General features: G+C 41.5%; 1 protein-coding gene across 1 annotated transcript; it reads left to right on the top strand.

Moving 5' to 3' along the window:
- Window positions 1-1292: 1292 nt before the first annotated feature.
- On the top strand, window positions 1293-13068 carry LOC117507912 (caveolin-3-like). Its single transcript, XM_034167672.1, has 2 exons — window positions 1293-1529; window positions 12476-13068. The coding sequence occupies exons 1-2, from the start codon at window positions 1419-1421 to the stop codon at window positions 12809-12811; spliced, it is 447 nt and encodes a 148-aa protein (XP_034023563.1). The 5' UTR covers window positions 1293-1418; the 3' UTR covers window positions 12812-13068.
- The last annotated feature ends 5495 nt before the right edge of the window (window positions 13069-18563 follow it).

Here is an 18563-nt window from a genome sequence, read left to right on the forward strand (position 1 = left end):
AGTAAGTCCCTTTGGCTGCTCCCTTGTTTCCACTCGGGGTCATCACAGCATATCCAAGGTGGATCTGCATGTTGAATTTGCACAATTTTTACACCCAATGCCCTTCCTGACGCAACTCCACATTACATGGAGAAATATGGCAGGGGTGGGATTTGAACCCGGAACCTTCTGCACTGAAACCAAATGCATTAACCACTTGGCCACCACCCCTGCTAAGTGATACAGTATGAAATATGGGGGGGGGAAAATTAAAGCATGCAAAAATATCTTGGCAGCCTCAGTAGATAGAAAGGATCTAATTTGTCTAAACAGACCCAGCTTATATTTAATAGTTTTTGTCATTTTATTTTTGATATGATATCATTTGATATCATATAATTTTTTTGGGCAGCCCCATGGGGCAATAAGTCAAAACATTATATACAATCAAAATTAGCGAATTATCTACCGAAAAATATAAAATATTAAGTTGGCAAACACATAAGCTGCAAGACTGAACTAACATAAAGTCCCCTCCCCACCCCCAAGAAAAGAAAAGAATTCACATCAAAACAATAGCATCATCCAAGTTGGATGCACACACACACACACTGGATGACCACAATTACAAATAAATCAATTTTGGCTTTTCATCACTGGCAGAGCGTCGTACCTTTCCAATAAATGATGTGTGTGTATATCTGTAGTGTTAACCTTTGAGGATCTCAGAGCATATTCTTAAATGACTTTCACTGCTATTCATGTTGAAACTGTGTTTAGAAACACTTTCGGAAACCTGAAACCTGCCAGATAAGTCTATGAATAAATAGATAAATGAATGAATGAATAAATCAAGTAATCTTGAATTTTAAATCCACCTGTTGTGTTTAAGTATAAAATGTACTGGTACTTTTCAGTCCATAGTTTTAATTCTAGTCTGGTGTTACGCTTCACCGCATCCACAATGCTGCGGAACTGACTTAGGACCTAGATGGCAACCACACAAGCAGACAACTGGTATTTTTAAGGGAAACAGAAATCTCTTCATTTGTTCAATTCCTTAGTCTGGAAATAAGCTTCCCAGCCAAACCAGGCTGACCGGGGCTGTCGCTGGCTAATCTCACACCATTTGTTTCACTCAGGGTTGAAAAGATAAAGTGAAACTTGTTTGTGGCTCAGACATGTTCAAATATTTTTGCTGGAGAAACATTTTCTTTTGTGTATCAGCTTTCATTTTCATTTTGCATGATGTTTTTTATCCTCCACTTTTTGTACGACTTCCTCATGTTGACATACTTCTTCCTATCTCTGTATAAATGACAGGTTTTAGACTTTGAAGAAATCAAAGCTGTCTGACCTGGGTTACAGTCTTGGACGTTCTTCTTTGCGCAGCTCATATTGACTTCTTTACCTCCACATCAGCTGCAGATGTCTCGACTATGAACAGCACAGAGGACAACCAGAATGAGGAACATCCAGAGGCTGAGGAATCCACCATGATCGACATCGATAAAAGAGACCCCAACAACACGCACAGATACGTAATCAAGGTGCAAATCATCTGTTTACTTGTTCGCTGTTAAATTATTGACATCTAATGTGGGATTTTGAGATGCTTCCTTTGGTTAATCAGGTTTGTTGTACTTTAAAGAGTCCCTGAAAGAGCAGCAGAATCATGAGGTTTAATGACAAAGTGTTGGGTGTTTTTTTTTGTGTGTGTGTGTGTGTGTGTGTGTGTGTGTGTGTGTGTGTGTGTGTGTGTGTGTGTGTGTGTGTGTGTGTGTGTGTGTGTGTGCTCCCAGTGCTGAGTTCATGTCTGTGTCTTGAAGTCAGTGTCCCCTGTCAATGTTTGTCATCCATGTGTGTCCCTCCTTGTGGTTCTTCCTTTGTCTTTGTCCTTGGTCTCTCTCCTGCCTCTGTGTTCAGTCCTCAGTCTGTGTTGTCTTTCATTTATGTCCCTTTGGTTCATCACATTTTGTTCACCTGGTTCTGTACTCGGTCACTTTTTGTTGTGGAATTTCTGTGATGACGTTCAACATAAAATGAGATAGAATGTGAAGGAGCAATCAGGAGTCACACATACCAATTTATTTTTGGTCAAAGCAGAAACAGATACACCTGGAGAAAACCCAGAAAAATACAGCATGCAATGTATCGTCAGAGCCTTCTTTCTTTTCATTCTCAGAGACCCGTTTTAAGGACCTCTGCATCATAATACATCCTAATACAAACATGGCCTTGAGGGCCATGATTAGGTGTTTTGTCAAAAAGCTGTAAAAACACAAAGTGTTCAGTCAACAAGGATGGTGATGACCCTGGGCTGGTATGTCCTGCACTACAGACATTAGGAAACATTATTTTTTCCTCCACACCTCTCAATTCCATGTTGTTTTTGTGTTTGTGTTGCTTGACTTAGTTCTTGGGTATGGTTCAGTTCTTTTTGTGGTTAGATTAATGATTGTTCCTTTTAATGTGTTTGTCTTCATGTTAGTTTTTTCCTCCATTGCTAGTTATCCACACTGTTTACCAGTTTGAGTTCCTTTGATTTTTTCAGTTCTTATTGTTAGTTGATCTCCTCTTTTTATTGCGTTCGTTGATAGAGATGTTATCTTGTCAGTGTTCCCTTATGTTATACTATTCTGTTAGATTCTGTCCTGGTTGGGGTCCATGTTATCCTTTGTCCCCTGTCTGTGTCCACTTTCCCTTTCATGCTTCTTCTGTCTGGCCCTGGTCCTTGATTTTCTGTTTGTTATTCTTTAGCAAGGTGTTGAGTTCCGTTCTAGTTTCAATCCCAGCATTTGTTTTTCTTGAAGATTGCTTTTCTGTTCTTACCTTTATCTTCCTGGTTTATTCTGTTTCCTTTCATGTTGGTGTTTCTTTTGACCATTGGTTTTGCTTTTCTGCATTTTGGGATGTTATTTTGATCACTGTTTGGTTTTGTCACTGTTACGGATTTTTCTTACCTCTGCTCCTGTCTGATACGCCCCCTTTGTCACTGAACTCTCATCTCTTGCACCAGTTTTTCCTCATCTTTGTCTCGTTTGTCCATGCTCCCTTCCTGAACGTTCTCCGCATCTGTCCCTCATCACGCCCTGATTCCCCACTGTGTATTTAAGCCTCGTGTGTTTGTTCACTGCCAGTTCGTTGTTCCCTGCATCTTCATTCCAGCCTTTTTGTCATAGCCCTGTTTTGCCTAACCGTGTTTGGCCTTGCTCTATTTTTTGGATTCTGCTTTTGTCTCAGCTCATTGTACTTAGTTTCTCTGTATTTTGAACTGTGCTTGCTTTTTGACCATGCCTCTGCCTAACACCTGCCTGTTGCCTCCACCTATTTAATTCCAATTACTTATGAGCTTTCAAAATGAATGGTTGTAATTTTTCAAAAGGTCAATCTGATGTTTTCATTTAACCTATTTAATTAAGCTAAATGTCTACACTACAAGTACATCTTGATTGCTTCATTTTGTCTCCACTGTGGTGGTTTCCAGAGAAAAAATTACAAAAATTGTGTTAATGTCCAAATATTTATGAGCCTGGTTGCAACTCACATTGGTACTTTTGAACTCATGGCAGACTCTGCATAAACATATCAAGTCAGTTCAATTAATTTTATTTCTATGGTACCAAATCACAGCAAAGCTGCCCCAAGGCACTTCACATGGGTATGACCTAACCTTACCAACCCCTCTGAGCAAGCACATAGGTGACCATGGTGAAAAACAAACAAAAAACTTGCTCTGGCATTCTTAAAGAAGAAACCTCAACCAGACCAGACGCAGAGGAGTGACCCACTGCTTAGGCTGTTTTAACAGTTGCAGAGTTACAAGCAGTTAAAAGGCATGATAGTGAAAAGTCCAACTTAAGGTCAAGCCAACAGAGTCTAACAATTAGTCCTGTATCCCTGCCATCGGCAGTGGCACTTCTGTCATTGTGGAATGCAGTGGCCATCCATCATGTGGCACTGGTCACACCTCGACCACTTGCCAGTTTCCCAGGCTCTGTAACAATACCACAGACAGAGAGAAAAAGTGCAGAATCAACTGGACAGAATTAACAGCATGTAAGGCATTAGTTTCACTAGCAATAAATCAACAGAAAACAGAGTACGAACGTGGTCTCCAGCAGCAAACCCTTTGCTTCAACAACAAACCCAAAAATTTTGATATAATGAGACTGAGACTTGCTCCATTTTTAAGTAACACAATTTAAAAGCAGAGGAAAAATTATGTGATATACATGTGTATGACAAATAAACCAGCTATGTAGCTAACAACATAGCCGGTTCTGTTTGTTAAGATAATTGTTGTGAAAGTGTAGGAACACGGACCCACAACAGGGGGTGCAAATGAACGGACAATGGAGTAAGTCAAATAACAAAGCTTTACTGTTGTGAAACTCGCACAACAAACACAACAGATTACAATTTCGGGAACAAGCCGAATTCCAATGATGTCGTGTGGGCAGGCTCGAAGGTAGGAGACGTCTGTCCAAGTCGAACCGGAACCACTCGATTTCCACCGCCACCGAACCCCGGGAATACTGGAGCCGCCAAGTCCCGAACTCCCAGGTGACCACTGCCTCCGCTTGTCGTATCTGGTACTGCTGGCGAGGAACAAAAACAGTCAGAGGTGGGTGCGCTGCACCCAGCAACACGGACGGTGGTAACACCACCTCCCCCTCTCGTCAAGTAAACACTGAAGTGCAGGAGTGTGAGTACTTATCCAACACTGTCTCCTGCTGCTCTTCTCTCTCTCTCTGTATAAAGGCAAAAAGTATTCAAGGTTGATATAGTCGGCTGGATACGTTACCTCCTCGGTAGAGACGATATCTCGGCAATGAGGTGGAGATGCTGTCCTGCTGATATACCCCTCTGATGATTGCTGTCAGCTGTCTCAGGTGATGGGTGACAGCTGTCACCCTGGCTGCTCCTGTGAGGCGGCAGCGCCCTCTGGTGCCTGGAGCCCGCACTCCAGGCAGGGCGCCCTCTGGTGGTGGTGGGCCAGCAGTACCTCCTCTTCAGCGGCCCACACAACAATAATGTTAATAGACACTTGTTTACATTTGTTGTTATATGTATTGGCTGTTGCAATCATTATTGTAGGGTGTAGTGACACTATTGTGCTTTATACTCTAGCTATTGGCTTTATTTAGCTTTTTTGGTTAGCAAGGTGTGCTAGGCTAGTTAAAGGCTAAATTACGGTAGCTCTTCTGGCTATAGTTAGCCAGGTTTCGGGATTTATACTCTTTTACGTGATGTAGATTTTTAATGGTTCTTCAGTTTAAACGGTTCTTTAATAGATATCAATAAATAGCATCCAAATGGGGTTTCCATTAGAAAGCATGTAGAGTACGAAATTTGTCTTTCTATAGTAACCATCCATAACTTAGCTAGCAGTGTGAACTTTAGATAGGAACCTAATACATATTATATCATAGTTTTTGTTTCTATAATACAACTCCAATTCCAATGAAGTTGGGACGTTGTGTAAAATGTAAATAAAAACAGAATACAATGATTTGCAAATCCTCTTCAACCTATATTCAATTGAATACACCACAAAGACAAGATGTTTAATGTTGAAACTGATAAACTTTACTGTTTACTGTGCAAATATTTGCTCATTTTGAAATGGATGCACAACTTTATTGGAATTGGGGTTGTAGGTTGGCTCGGTAAGGAGGTACTAATCCATGAATAATTTTATAAGTTAGCAATAAAACCTTAAAACAGATCTCACAGAGACAGGAAGCCAATGAAGCGAGGCCAAAATCAGTGTAAGGTGGTCAAACTTTCTACTTCGAGTCAAGGTTCTAGCAGTAGCATTTTGAACAAGTTGGAGAACTGGACTGTGATAAGCACAGAGAATAGACATTACAATAGTCCAATCTAGAAAAGACAAAGGCATGAATCAGAGTCTCTGTATCAGCCATAGACAGGATTGGACAAATCCTTGCTATATTACAAAGATGGAAAAAAGCAGTCCTAGCGATTTCTCTAATGTGTAGGTCAAAGGACAGCTTCAGATTGAAAATCACCCAGAGGTTCCTCACTTTATCACTGTGATGTACAACACAAAAATCTAGGATTATTGTTAGGTGTTCAAATTGATGTCTATGTTGCACATGACCCAGGACCATCATTTCAGTCTTGTCTGAATTTAAAAGCAAGATATTACTCAACATCCAGCTTTTCACTGAAGCAAGGCAATCCTCTAAAGTCTTACTGTGCCTGAGATTACCTGCAGTTATTGCCATGAACAACTGTGTGTTGTCAGCATAACAGTGAAAAGTAATTCAATAGCTTCACAATATCTGCCCTAGTGGGGCTATATAAAGGGAGAAGAGCAGGGGGCCTAACACGGACATTTGTGGGTCCCCGTATTTCACTGATACAAGATCTGGGACTACATTATTGCACAAGACACACTGAAAGTGACTTATGACTATTGTTTTTCTGATTTGTGATTTTTAGTGAACTTACCCCTTAAAAAGAACTCAATGCATTAACCACATCTGTTGGTGTCTTTATAGATAGAGTTTGAAGATGTGATTAACGTCATAACTCTGTCAAAAAAGATCAAATTTCTTTCATATTTGACAGCATTATGTAGGATGGTATCCTTTATTGACTGACAATGTTTGATCCGGCTCTAATCCAGATTACATATTTTGTGGCCATTTAAATTTGACATTGACAACCCCATTTAATGTATATTTTACATTATATCTTAACCAAACATGCCCCAATCACTCTCATATTTGAAAGTGAGGTGCAGACTGGCATTCACTATCACCTGACAAAGTTTGATCTGGATCTGATCCGGATTGTGGACTTTGTGGACATTTGAATTTAATACTGAAAAGCCCATTTGGTGTACATTTCGCATTATATCTCAATCAAAAGTGCCTCAATCACTCTCATTTGATTTACCTACACACCAACATTGGATGGTGGTTCCATTTTTATGCCTGTTTGTCTAAATTCCAGTTATCAGGTCAGAAACCAAGTACTAAAAATCAACGACAAATTGTGCATAACAGAGATAACCAATGTTCTGTGAAAATGATCTGAAATAGGATTCAGAAACCAAAAAAGTTGGAAAAAAAACAAACCTGACAACACCACAAAAAACACTTCAATTCAAGAAAGTGACTTATGACTATTGTTTTTCTGATTTGTGATTTTTAGTGAACTTACCCCTTAAAAACAACTCAATGCATTAACCACATCTGTTGCTGTCTTTATACACTCAACAAAAATATAAATGCAACACTTTTGGTTTTGCTCCCATTTTGTATGAGATGAACTCAAAGATCTAAAACTTTTTCCACATACACAATATCACCATTTCCTTCAAATATTGTTCACAAACCAGTCTAAATCTGTGATAGCACTTCTCCTTTGCTGAGATAATCCATCCCACCTCACAGGTGTGCCATATCAAGATGCTGATTAGACACCATGATTAGTGCACAGGTGTGCCTTAGACTGCCCACAATAAAAGGCCACTCTGAAAGGTGCAGTTTTGTTTTATTGGGGGGGGATACCAGTCAGTATCTAGTGTGACCACCATTTGCCTCATGCAGTGCAACACATCTCCTTTGCATAGAGTTGATCAGGTTGTCAATTGTGACCTGTGGAATGTTGGTCCACTCCCCTTCAATGGCTGTGCGAAGTTGCTGGATATTGGCAGGAACTGGTACACGCTGTCGTATACGCCGGTCCAGAGCATCCCAAACATGCTCAATGGGTGACATGTCCGGTGAGTATGCCGGCCTTGCAAGAACTGGGACATTTTCAGCTTCCAAGAATTGTGTACAGATCCTTGCAACATGGGGCCGTGCATTATCCTGCTGCAACATGAGGTGATGTTCTTGGATGTATGGCACAACAATGGGCCTCAGGATCTCGTCACGGTATCTCTGTACATTCAAAATGCCATCAATAAAATGCACCTGTGTTCTTCGTCCATAACAGACGCCTGCCCATACCATAACCCCACCGCCACCATGGGCCACTCGATCCATAACATTGACATCAGAAAACCGTTCACCCACACGACGCCACACACGCTGTCTGCCATCTGCCCTGGACAGTGTGAACCGGGATTCATCTGTGAAGAGAACACCTCTCCAACGTGCCAAACGCCAGCGAATGTGAGCATTTGCCCACTCAAGTCGGTTACGACGACGAACTGGAGTCAGGTCGAGACCCCGATGAGGACGACGAGCATGCAGATGAGCTTCCCTGAGACGGTTTCTGACAGTTTGTGCAGAAATTCTTTGGTTATGCAAACCGATTGTTCCAGCAGCTGTCCGAGTGGCTGGTCTCAGACAATCTTGGAGGTGAACATGCTGGGTGTGGAGGTCCTGGGCTGGTATGGTTACACGTGGTCTGTGGTTGTGAGGCTGGTTGGATGTACTGCCAAATTCTCTGAAATGCCTTTGGAGACGGCTTATGGTAGAGACATGAACATTCAATACACGAGCAACAGCTCTGGTTGACATTCCTGCTGTCAGCATGCCAATTGCACGCTCCCTCAAATCTTACGACATCTGTGGCATTGTGCTGTGTGATAAAACTGCACCTTTCAGAGTGGCCTTTTATTGTGGGCAGTCTAAGGCACACCTGTGCACTAATCATGGTGTCTAATCAGCATCTTGGTATGGCACACCTGTGAGGTGGGAGGGATTATTTCAGCAAAGGAGAAGTGCTCACTATCACAGATTTAGACTGGTTTGTGAACAATATTTGAGGGAAATGGTGATAGTGTGTATGTGGAAAAAGTTTTAGATCTTTGAGTTCATCTCATACAAAATGGGAGCAAAACCAAAAGTGTTGTGTTTATATTTTTGTTGAGTATAGATAGAGTTTGAAGATGTGATTAATGTCATAACTCTGTCAAAAAAAATCAAATTTCTTTCATATTTGACAGCATTATGTAGGATGGTATCCTTTATGATGGTATCCTTTATTGTGCATAACAGAGATAACCAATCTTCTTCTTCTTTGTCTTTCGGCTGTTCCCGTTAGGGGTCGCCACAGCAGATCAATCGTTTCCATCTCACCCTGTCCTCTGTATCTTCCTCTGTCACACCAACCACCTGCATGTCCTCTCTCAGCACATCCATGAACCTCCTCTTTGGTCTCCCTCTTCTCCTCCTGCCTGGTGGCTCCATCCTCAGCATCCTTCTCCCTATATACCCTGGGTCCCTCCTCTGCACATGTCCAAACCATCTCAATCTCGCCTCTCTGACTTTGTCTCCAAACCGTCCCACCTGAGCTGTCCCTCTGATATGTTCATTCCCAATCTTGTCCATTCTTGTCACTCCCAAAGAGAATCTCAACATCTTCAGCTCTGCCACCTCCAGCTCTGCCTCCTGTCTTTTTGTTAGTGCCACTGTCTCTAAACCATACAACATAGCTGGTCTCACTACTGTTTTGTAAACTTTCCCCTTCACTCTTGCTGATATTCTTTGGTCACAAATCACTCCTGCCACCTTTCTCCACCCACTCCACCCTGCCTGCACTCTCTTCTTCACCTCTCTACCACACTCTCCATTACTTTGAACAGTTGACCCCAAATATTTAAACTCATCTACTTTCACCACTTCTACTCCTTGTAACTGCACTATTCCACTGGGCTCCCTCTCATTCACACACATGTACTCAGTCTTGCTTCTACTGACTTTCATTCCCCTTCTCTCCAAAGCATATCTCCACTTCTCCAGACTAGACTCAACTTGCTCTCTACTCTCACTACAGATCACAATGTCATCTGCAAACATCATAGTCCATGGGGACTCCTGTCTGATCTCATCTGTCAACCTGTCCATCACCACTGCAAACAAGAAAGGACTCAGAGCTGATCCTTGGTGTAATCCCACCTCCACCTTGAATGAGTCTGTCATTCCGACTGCGCATCTCACCGCTGTCACACTATTCTTGTACATGTCCTGCACTACCCTAACATACTTCTCTGCCACTCCAGACTTCCTCATACAATGCCACAACTCTTCTCTTGGCACCCTATCATAAGCTTTTTCTAAGTCCACAAACACACAATATAACTCTTTCTGTCCTTCTCTGTACTTTTTCAACAGTATTCTCAGAGCAAACATTGCATCTGTAGTGCTCTTTCTCGGCATGAAACCATATTGCTGCTCACAGAGCTTCACCTGTTTTCTAAGCCTAGCTTCTACTACTCTTTCCCATAACTTCATGCTGTGGCTGATCAGTTTTATGCCTCTGTAGTTACTGCAGCTCTGCACATCACCCTTGTTCTTGAAAATAGGAACCAGCACACCTTGTCTCCACTCCTCAGGCATCCTCTCACTTTCCAAGATTTTATTAAACAATCTGGTTAGAAACTCTACTGCCATCTCTCCTAGACATTTCCATGCCTCCATTGGAATGTCATCTGGACCAACTGCCTTTCCACTCTTCATCCTCTTCATAGCAGCCCTCACTTCTTCCTTGCTAATCTCTTTTACTTCCTGATTTACTCTCATCACATCATCCAGCCTTTTCTCTCGCTCATTTTCTTTATTCATCAACTCTTCAAAATATTCCCTCCACCTTCTCAGCACACACTCCTCACTTGTCAGCACATTACCATGTGCATCTTTTACCACCCTAACCTGCTGCACATCCTTTCCAGCTCTGTCCCTTTGTCTGGCCAATCGGTACAAGTCCTTTTCTCCTTCCTTACTATTCAACTTCTTGTACAGCTCGCAATATGCATTTCCTTTGCTTTTGCCACTTCTCTTCTCGCCTTACGCTGCATCTCCTTGTACTCCTGTCTACTTTCTTCATCTCTCCGACTATCCCAAAACTTTTTCGCCAACCTCTTTCTCCTTATGCTTTCCTGGACCTCTTCATTCCACCACCAAGTCTCCTTGTCTTCCTTCCACTGTCCAGATGTCATACCCAGTACTGCCCTAGCTGTCTCCCTCACCACATCTGCAGTACTTTTCCAGTTGTCCAAAATTGCTTCCCCTCCAACTAGTGCTTCTCTCACCTGCTCGCTAAATTTCACACAACAGTCTTCCTCCTTCAGCTTCCACCATCTGATCCTTTGTTGAGCTCTCACTCTCTTCTTCTTCTTTACCTCTAAAGTCATCCTACAAACAACCATCCTATGCTGTCTAGTGACACTCTCTCCTGCTACCACCTTACAGTCTGTGATTTCTTTTAGCTTGCAACTCTTAGAAAGAATGTAGTCCACCTGTGTGCACCTTCCTCCACTCTTATATGTTACCCTGTGCTCCTCCCTTTTATTAAAGTAGGTATTCACCACAGCCATTTCCATCCTTTTTGCAAAATCAACTACCATCTGTCCTTCCCCATTCCTATCCTTGATACCATATCTACCCATTACTTCCTCATCACCTCTGTTCCCTTCACCAACATGCCCATTGAAGTCTGCTCCTATCACCACTCTTTCATGCTTGGGCACACTCTCCACCACCTCATCTAACACACTCCAGAAATCTTCTTTCTCCTTCATCTCACAACCTACCTGTGGGGCATATGCACTGATGATATTCATCATCACCCCTTCAATTTCCAACTTCACACTCATCACCCTGTCAGACACTCACTTAACCTCCAACACACTTTTAACATACTCTTCCTTTAAAATGACCCCAACACCATTTCTCTTCCTATCCTCACCATGGTACAACAACTTGTACCCACCGCCGATGCTGCTGCTCTTACTTCCCTTCCACTTGGTCTCTTGCACACACAATATGTCTACCTTTCTCCTCTCCATCATATCAGCCAGCTCTCTCCCTTTACCAGTCATACTACCAACATTCAAAGTCCCCACTCTCATTTCCACCCTTCTAGTTTTCTTCTTCTCCCGCTGTTCGTGGCAACGTTTTTCTCCTCTTCTTCATCGTCTTCGCCCAGCAGTAGCCCAATTTCCACCGGCACCCTGTTGGGCAATAGCACCGGTGGCGGACGTTGTTAACCCGGGCCGCGACCGATCCGGTATGGGAATTCGATTCTGAGTCTGCATAGTTGGGTTGGCTTGTTTTACGCCGGATGCCCTTCCTGACGCAACCCTCCTCATTTATCTGGGCTTGGGACCGGCACTCAGAATGTACTGGCTGCACACCCCATGTGACTGAGTTAACAGAGATAACCAATGTTCTGTGAAAATGATCTGAAATAGGATTCAGAAACCCAAAAAGTTGAAAAAACAAACAAACAAAAAAAACCTGACAACACCACAAAAAATACTTCAATTCAAGAGCATGAACTAAATACATACTCCTTACATTTGATCACATACAATTCAGCTTATGAAAAGCCACGTCTAACAGGACTTTGACCTTGAAAATTTTTTCCAAGGTAAAAATCTCTGGAATTGGAAACTAGTGTTTGCAGAGGTTTGCGCTACGTGTGTGGAGCGTTAGTTTTTAGTGAGCTTATCCTTTAAAAAGAACTACTGTAAATGCATAAACCACATTTGTTGGTGTCTTTATAGATGGAGTTTGAAGATGTGATTGCAGAGCCCTCTGGGGTACACAGCTGGGAACCAGTTTGGAAATTCAGCTACAAAACCTACTCAGGGTCAAAGAAGTACAGCTACTACACCCTGTCTACCATCCTTGGGGTTCCTCTCTCGCTGCTCTGGGGCGTGTTGTTTGCCAGTGTGTCCTTCATCCATATCTGGACTATTATGCCCTGCATTAAATGCTGTGAGCTCCAGTGTCAGTGTCTGAAACAGCTGTCCTTAATGTGGAGCCGCATCTTTCCATGTGTTAAGAGTTGTGCAGATATGATCACCAGCCTGAAAGCAGCTTGGAATAAGAATCAGTGAATCAAGTTCATTTGCTTTAGTTTTTGATCCTCTGGGTTTCTGGGTGAATTTGGATATCTGATTCTAAAAAGATCAAAGGAAAATCACCTAATTTTTCCAACTGTTTCCCTCCTCATGTAAGTTGAAGGCGCTGGATATTTTACAGTTTAAAACTATCTGATCAATCATTTCTGTTGTTTCATTCAGTATTGTCTCAGGCAAACATGAAATAAAAGTTTTAATTCCAAAATATTTTTGAACAATCTTAAGGTCTTCATAGGTTCCCTCAGGTTTGGTTTCCTGAGACCTGGGGACTCATGTACAAATACTTGTGTGAATTTCCTACTGAAATATGGCGTACGCTAAAACCAAGAAACTGGCGTAAGCACAAACATATCTCACAGAGGCTGTTTCTCTGCAAGAAGACTGCAAGAGAAGTTCAGCTTCCCCTAAAATGTCAAAAAATTAAGTGGTCAAATATGCTAACATTTCCCTGACTATAAATGCGTTAGAACACGTTCATCTCGAAGACGAGTTCATTCAGAATCAGCTACTTATCATAAACCGACTACTTCTATTTTGTTAATTTCTCATAAATATTTTTTCTCAGTCTACAGTCTGTGGTTAATGCATTTGTCTGTAGAAGCCGAGCGTCCGTTCACTTCAGTGGAACAGTTTTTTTCATTGCTTCGAAACTCAACGGTCATTGGATAAATGCCACAATTTTGTCCCGCCCCCAGATGTCCAGTGTCTCTGGGGGTGAATGGAGCTGTGGGCAGGCCTGGACGCTGGACCTCCGCACAATGATCGGACAATCACTTGAAAGGCTGAATCCTGTTTTGATTGACAGCTATTTTGAGATATGTGTGAGAATTAATTTGCACATTTTTGCGTATTTATGGATTTTTTAAATTTATGCCAAAGTGTTTTGCATCAGCTATAAATCAGTCTGTTTTAAGCTTTGGATAAAATCTGGGATGTATTCCAACTAGCCCAGATTTAGAATTCCCCTCAAAATTCCCAAACCGGCTGTCCCATTAGTTACGGGATGAGTAGGGAACAAAGGTTTGGCCTCAGAGAGCTGTTTGGAACATTGCTGTCGCTGCTGCAAGTAACACTGGACAACAAAAACTAAAAGGATGCTACTCAGACTGCCAAGAGAAATCACAACAATTGACAATGTTTGGTGTGAGGTATTAAATATGGACATTTGGATCTGACTATAACTTAGAATTGCATGTGAAATTTATTAAACTGACAGAAGATTTTATTGAGTTTATATGATAATGTTAGCACACAATATCATCTGTAGGGACTTGACAGGTAGCTCCGAAAGGTTGCAGCTTGCTCATTCATATATCAGACACTCCTGAGAGTTGCGATGCCAAGATTTCAACAGTATATTTAACAAAGAATTCAACCAATATACAGTACATGTACATGTAGAAAGAGATGGATGGATATATCTGTCTATACACAGAGATATAGAGATACTTTGAATTATTTGTTGAATTTATTGTTGAAATCCTGGCATTGCAAATTTCTGGGGGAACTGTTGCATATCTTCAGTGTAAGATTCACAGCTAAACTGAGGATAATTGAAATTTTATTTACCATGTAATATTACTGTAAGTAAGTCCCTTCGGCTGCTCCCTTGTTTGCACTCAGGGTCGCCACAGCAAATCCAAGGTGGATCTGCATGTTGAATTGGCACAAGTTTTACGCCGGATGCCCTTCCTGACGCAACTCCACATTACATGGAGAAATGTGGCAGGGGTGGGATTTGAACCCGGAACCTTCTGAACTGAAACCAAGCGCATTAACCACTACCATGTAATATTACTGGTGGGCAGAAAAACATTAAGGGCTACAGAAATCTGACATTCAGCTGTGTTCAAGTAATTCATATGGATGCAAGTTCTGTTATATCCAATCACATTTACCACTGATGTCTCTGGGTGAAAAATCTTCAGTGAGGCCTTCAGAATTTCAAGCAAGTCCACTAATGGGGATGATGATGTGGACTGTCAGGTTCTTTAAAGGTGCATGTGAGATATCGTATGTTTATACGGTGCTACCAAACTAAAAAAAAAAAAACAAAAACTTTGTACCGCAGCCAAACAAAATGAGTCAACATTTGTGGAAAGACAACAGAAAGGGACAAAACTGGTGATTTGGATGCCAGGAACATTCACAGATCGCAGGCATCATGTATGGGATTAGACGTATGTGAGAAGATGTAGGTGAGTTACTCTGTCCTTCGTTCTTCAGTAACTTTATGTTTAAAAGTCGTTGCAGGTTATTTAACGTCTATCCGGGCACATTTGGCAATAATTGTGGTCGCTGATGTACTTTATTGATGGAAATTAGTGACGGAGAAACAGAAGCGTTTTGAACCACTGAATCAATATGAAGCAATGGAGTGTTTTGAAGCTTTTGATACAATTAGGTATGGCGACATCTGCTGGCCAATCTTTAACATAACATTTGCATGGAACAATAAAGGGCAAGATGTCATGAAACAGTCAGGCTCTGTTATTGTATGTCTAATAATGAAGGTTCTATTTGCTTCTTGAATTTTTTTGACGGTATTTTTGTTTAAAAACATTAATAATATTCTTGTGTTATAATCCCTGAAGGAGTCTTACAAAGGGATTAATAAAGTTCTAAATAAGGTTATGTGTAATCTAATGGGATTGTGCCATCATAAAATACTGTATGTAATGGAGATATAAATTGTGAAATGCTTGTTCAACTAGGGACTGTTATGACTATTTTACATATTGGAATTTCCATATAAATAAATGGGCAAATTGTACAACGTAAGCCGACAATGAGCTTCCCCTCTTTGACAGACCAGCAGCCGCCACTGATATCCAGATGTGCACTCTAAAAAAGGAACTGCTGTCTCATTGAGAAAAATTGATGTAACAGTTTGCATAGATTTTTTAAAAGGTATTTCAGCTCAGGTATTTCAACTTCCAACTGAATTAATGTCACAAGACTTCTTTAGTTAAGTTGAAATAACTTTAGTTAAGTTGAAATAACTTTTTAAAATATCTATGTAAATTGTTACATCACTTTTTCTCATTGAGACAGCAGCTCATTTTTTTAGTGTATCAAAGTGTGTGCATGTTAACCCCCAAAATGTGAATGAGATGCAAATCCTGAATTATCCAAAAACTGTTAACTGCGAAACGCGAATACTGAAAAAACATTTCCCGAAACATCAATCAATCAATTTTTTTATATAGCGCCAAATCACAACAAACAGTTGCCCCAAGGCGCTTTATATTGTAAGGCAAGGCCATACAATAATTATGTAAAACCCCAACGGTCAAAACGACCCCCTGTGAGCAAGCACTTGGCTACAGTGGGAAGGAAAAACTCCCTTTTAACAGGAAGAAACCTCCAGCAGAACCAGGCTCAGGGAGGGGCAGTCCTCTGCTGGGACTGGTTGGGGCTGAGGGAGAGAACCAGGAAAAAGACATGCTGTGGAGGTTTCATGAACGCAGGTTTCACAAAACGTAAATATGTGTGTGTGTGTGTGTGTGTGACAGACACCACTGCAGTCGCGATAATTACGTCATCGCGCGGCGCCGGGTTGTTTTTTTTTCCTCAAAACTTTATTTCAACAAATGCAATAACAAACAGTAAACGAACAAAAAGCAAGGCCACAATAACGTTCTCAGTATTATCATGAGAAATAGAGATTAAAAAAGGGGGGAAAAAAAAAAACCCCACGCATTTTTACATTTAATGTTGGCCAATCTAACGCCCCCTTAGTGTTGGGAAAGTGTAGGAACACGGACCCACAACAGGGGGCGCAAATGAACGGACAATGGAGTAAGTCAAAATAACAAGCTTTACTGTTGTGAATGTGCACAACGAATACAACCAATCACAGCAATGGACAACAGTCAATTCACAAAAGTGTTGTGTGGGCAGGCTCGAAGATAGGAGACGCCTCTCCAAGGTAAGACCGGAACCACACGGCTTCCTCCGCCACAGGACCCCGGGTATACTGGAGCCGCCAAGTCCCGAACTCCCAGGTGGCCACTGCCTCCGCGTGTCGGACCTGGTACTGCTGGCGAGGAACAAAGGACAGTTAGATGGGGGCGCGTTTGCACCCAGGACTCCGAACAGCAGGGAAGTTACCTCCACCTCTCGTTGGAACAGTAATCCACAAACTAAGCACAAATCCAAAAAGATACACTCCGTAGCTTTGATACGTTACCTCTCTGGTAGAAACGATATCTCGGCGATGAGGTGGAGATGCCGTCCTGCTGATATACCCCAGTGATAATTGCCGTCAGCTGTCTCAGGTGATGGGTGACAGCTGTTACCGAGGCTGCTCCTGTGGGGCGGCGGCGCCCTCTGGTGCCTGGAGCCCGCACTCCAGGCAGGGCGCCCTCTGGTGGTGGTGGGCCAGCAGTACCTCCTCTTCAGCGGCCCACACAACACTTAGTAACCCTCACTCTGATTGGATCGTTCTCGAGAACGGTATTCTGATTGGCTGTAACCGAAGCCGGGCACATTTTTTTTTCTTTTCTTTTCTTTTTTCTTCTTTCCCTCCCTTTCCCCTTCCAACAGGATTAAATATACAAACCATCTTGGCATTTAACAATTTGAAACATTCTAGTGCGGTTTACAAGGCACTGGTAACTTAACAAAAGAAGAGAGACACACTCACACACACACACACACACACACACACACACACACACACACACACACACACACACACACACACACACACACACACACACACACACACACGAAGATATGCATCTATATACAAACATTAGAGGTCAGCAAAAAGTTGTAGATCCTCTATGGCTTCCATCAGAGAGAGTGCATTTTTACATGTCACCTGTTTAAGGGATTTTACATAGTTGTCTTGCATTTGTTTTTTTAAAGACAGTGAAAATGGGCTTTACTTTCTTATATTTACATGTATGTATAAAATATTTTGCTAACAATAACAATATCATCCAAAAACAATATCATCCCATTTCAGATCACTTTGTAGCTGGATTCTTGAAGATAGCCAGTTCCACAAGTCGTCCCAAAATGTCCTGGAATATATGCACTGGTAAAATAAATGTTTGGTTGTTTCAATGTCATTATTACAGAATATACAGTTGTTTTGTTCAATATTAAATCTTTTTCTAAGCAGTTCCCTGGATGGATAAATTTCATTTAAAATTTTAAAGTGTGTTTCTTTTGTTTTTCTGACTAATGGGAAATTTTAGATATTCAGTTCTAATTTTTTTAATTTCGCCTTTAGAAAATTTTTGGATGATTGAGTTTCTATTTGGTTTTATGGGGAATAATAGATTATTTAGACATTTTCTGAGAGTTTTGTTGGGTATATTTTTTCTAAAAAATTTTGTTCATAGATTTGCAGGTTTGGGAGGTTAGGAGCAGGCAGATTGTTCAGTTCCATGCTCTCTGTTAGGCATTTGAGAGCTTGAGGCATTGCTTTGGAGATTTTTTTAAATTCTGCCCTTCCACATGTAATATTGTGAAAGAAGTTTTCAAATGATAGCCAGTTCCCTTGGTCATCCATTAGATGGCGTATTGACCACACTCCTTTATCCATCCAGTTCTGCAAGAAAATAGATTTTCTATTGCTAAGTACATATCTGTTGTTCCATATTGGGGTTTGATGTGGAGTAAATTTGTGGTTGTACATAAGTTTCCAGCTTAACAGGACTTGTTTATGAAAGGATGATAGTTTAACTGGTCATTTATCAACATTAAAATCACA

This window comes from Thalassophryne amazonica, chromosome 3 (genome assembly GCF_902500255.1).
Source record: "Thalassophryne amazonica chromosome 3, fThaAma1.1, whole genome shotgun sequence".
Lineage (NCBI taxonomy): Eukaryota > Metazoa > Chordata > Actinopteri > Batrachoidiformes > Batrachoididae > Thalassophryne > Thalassophryne amazonica.

What these genes read in the sequence shown, in the direction of transcription:
- LOC117507912 (XM_034167672.1), top strand. Translation starts at nt 1,419, where the DNA reads ATGAACAGCACAGAGGACAACCAGAATGAGGAACATCCAGAGGCTGAG. An exon ending in CGCACAGATACGTAATCAAG is followed by an intron (nt 1,530 to 12,475) that starts GTGCAAATCATC and finishes GTGTCTTTATAG; the next exon opens with ATGGAGTTTGAAGATGTGAT.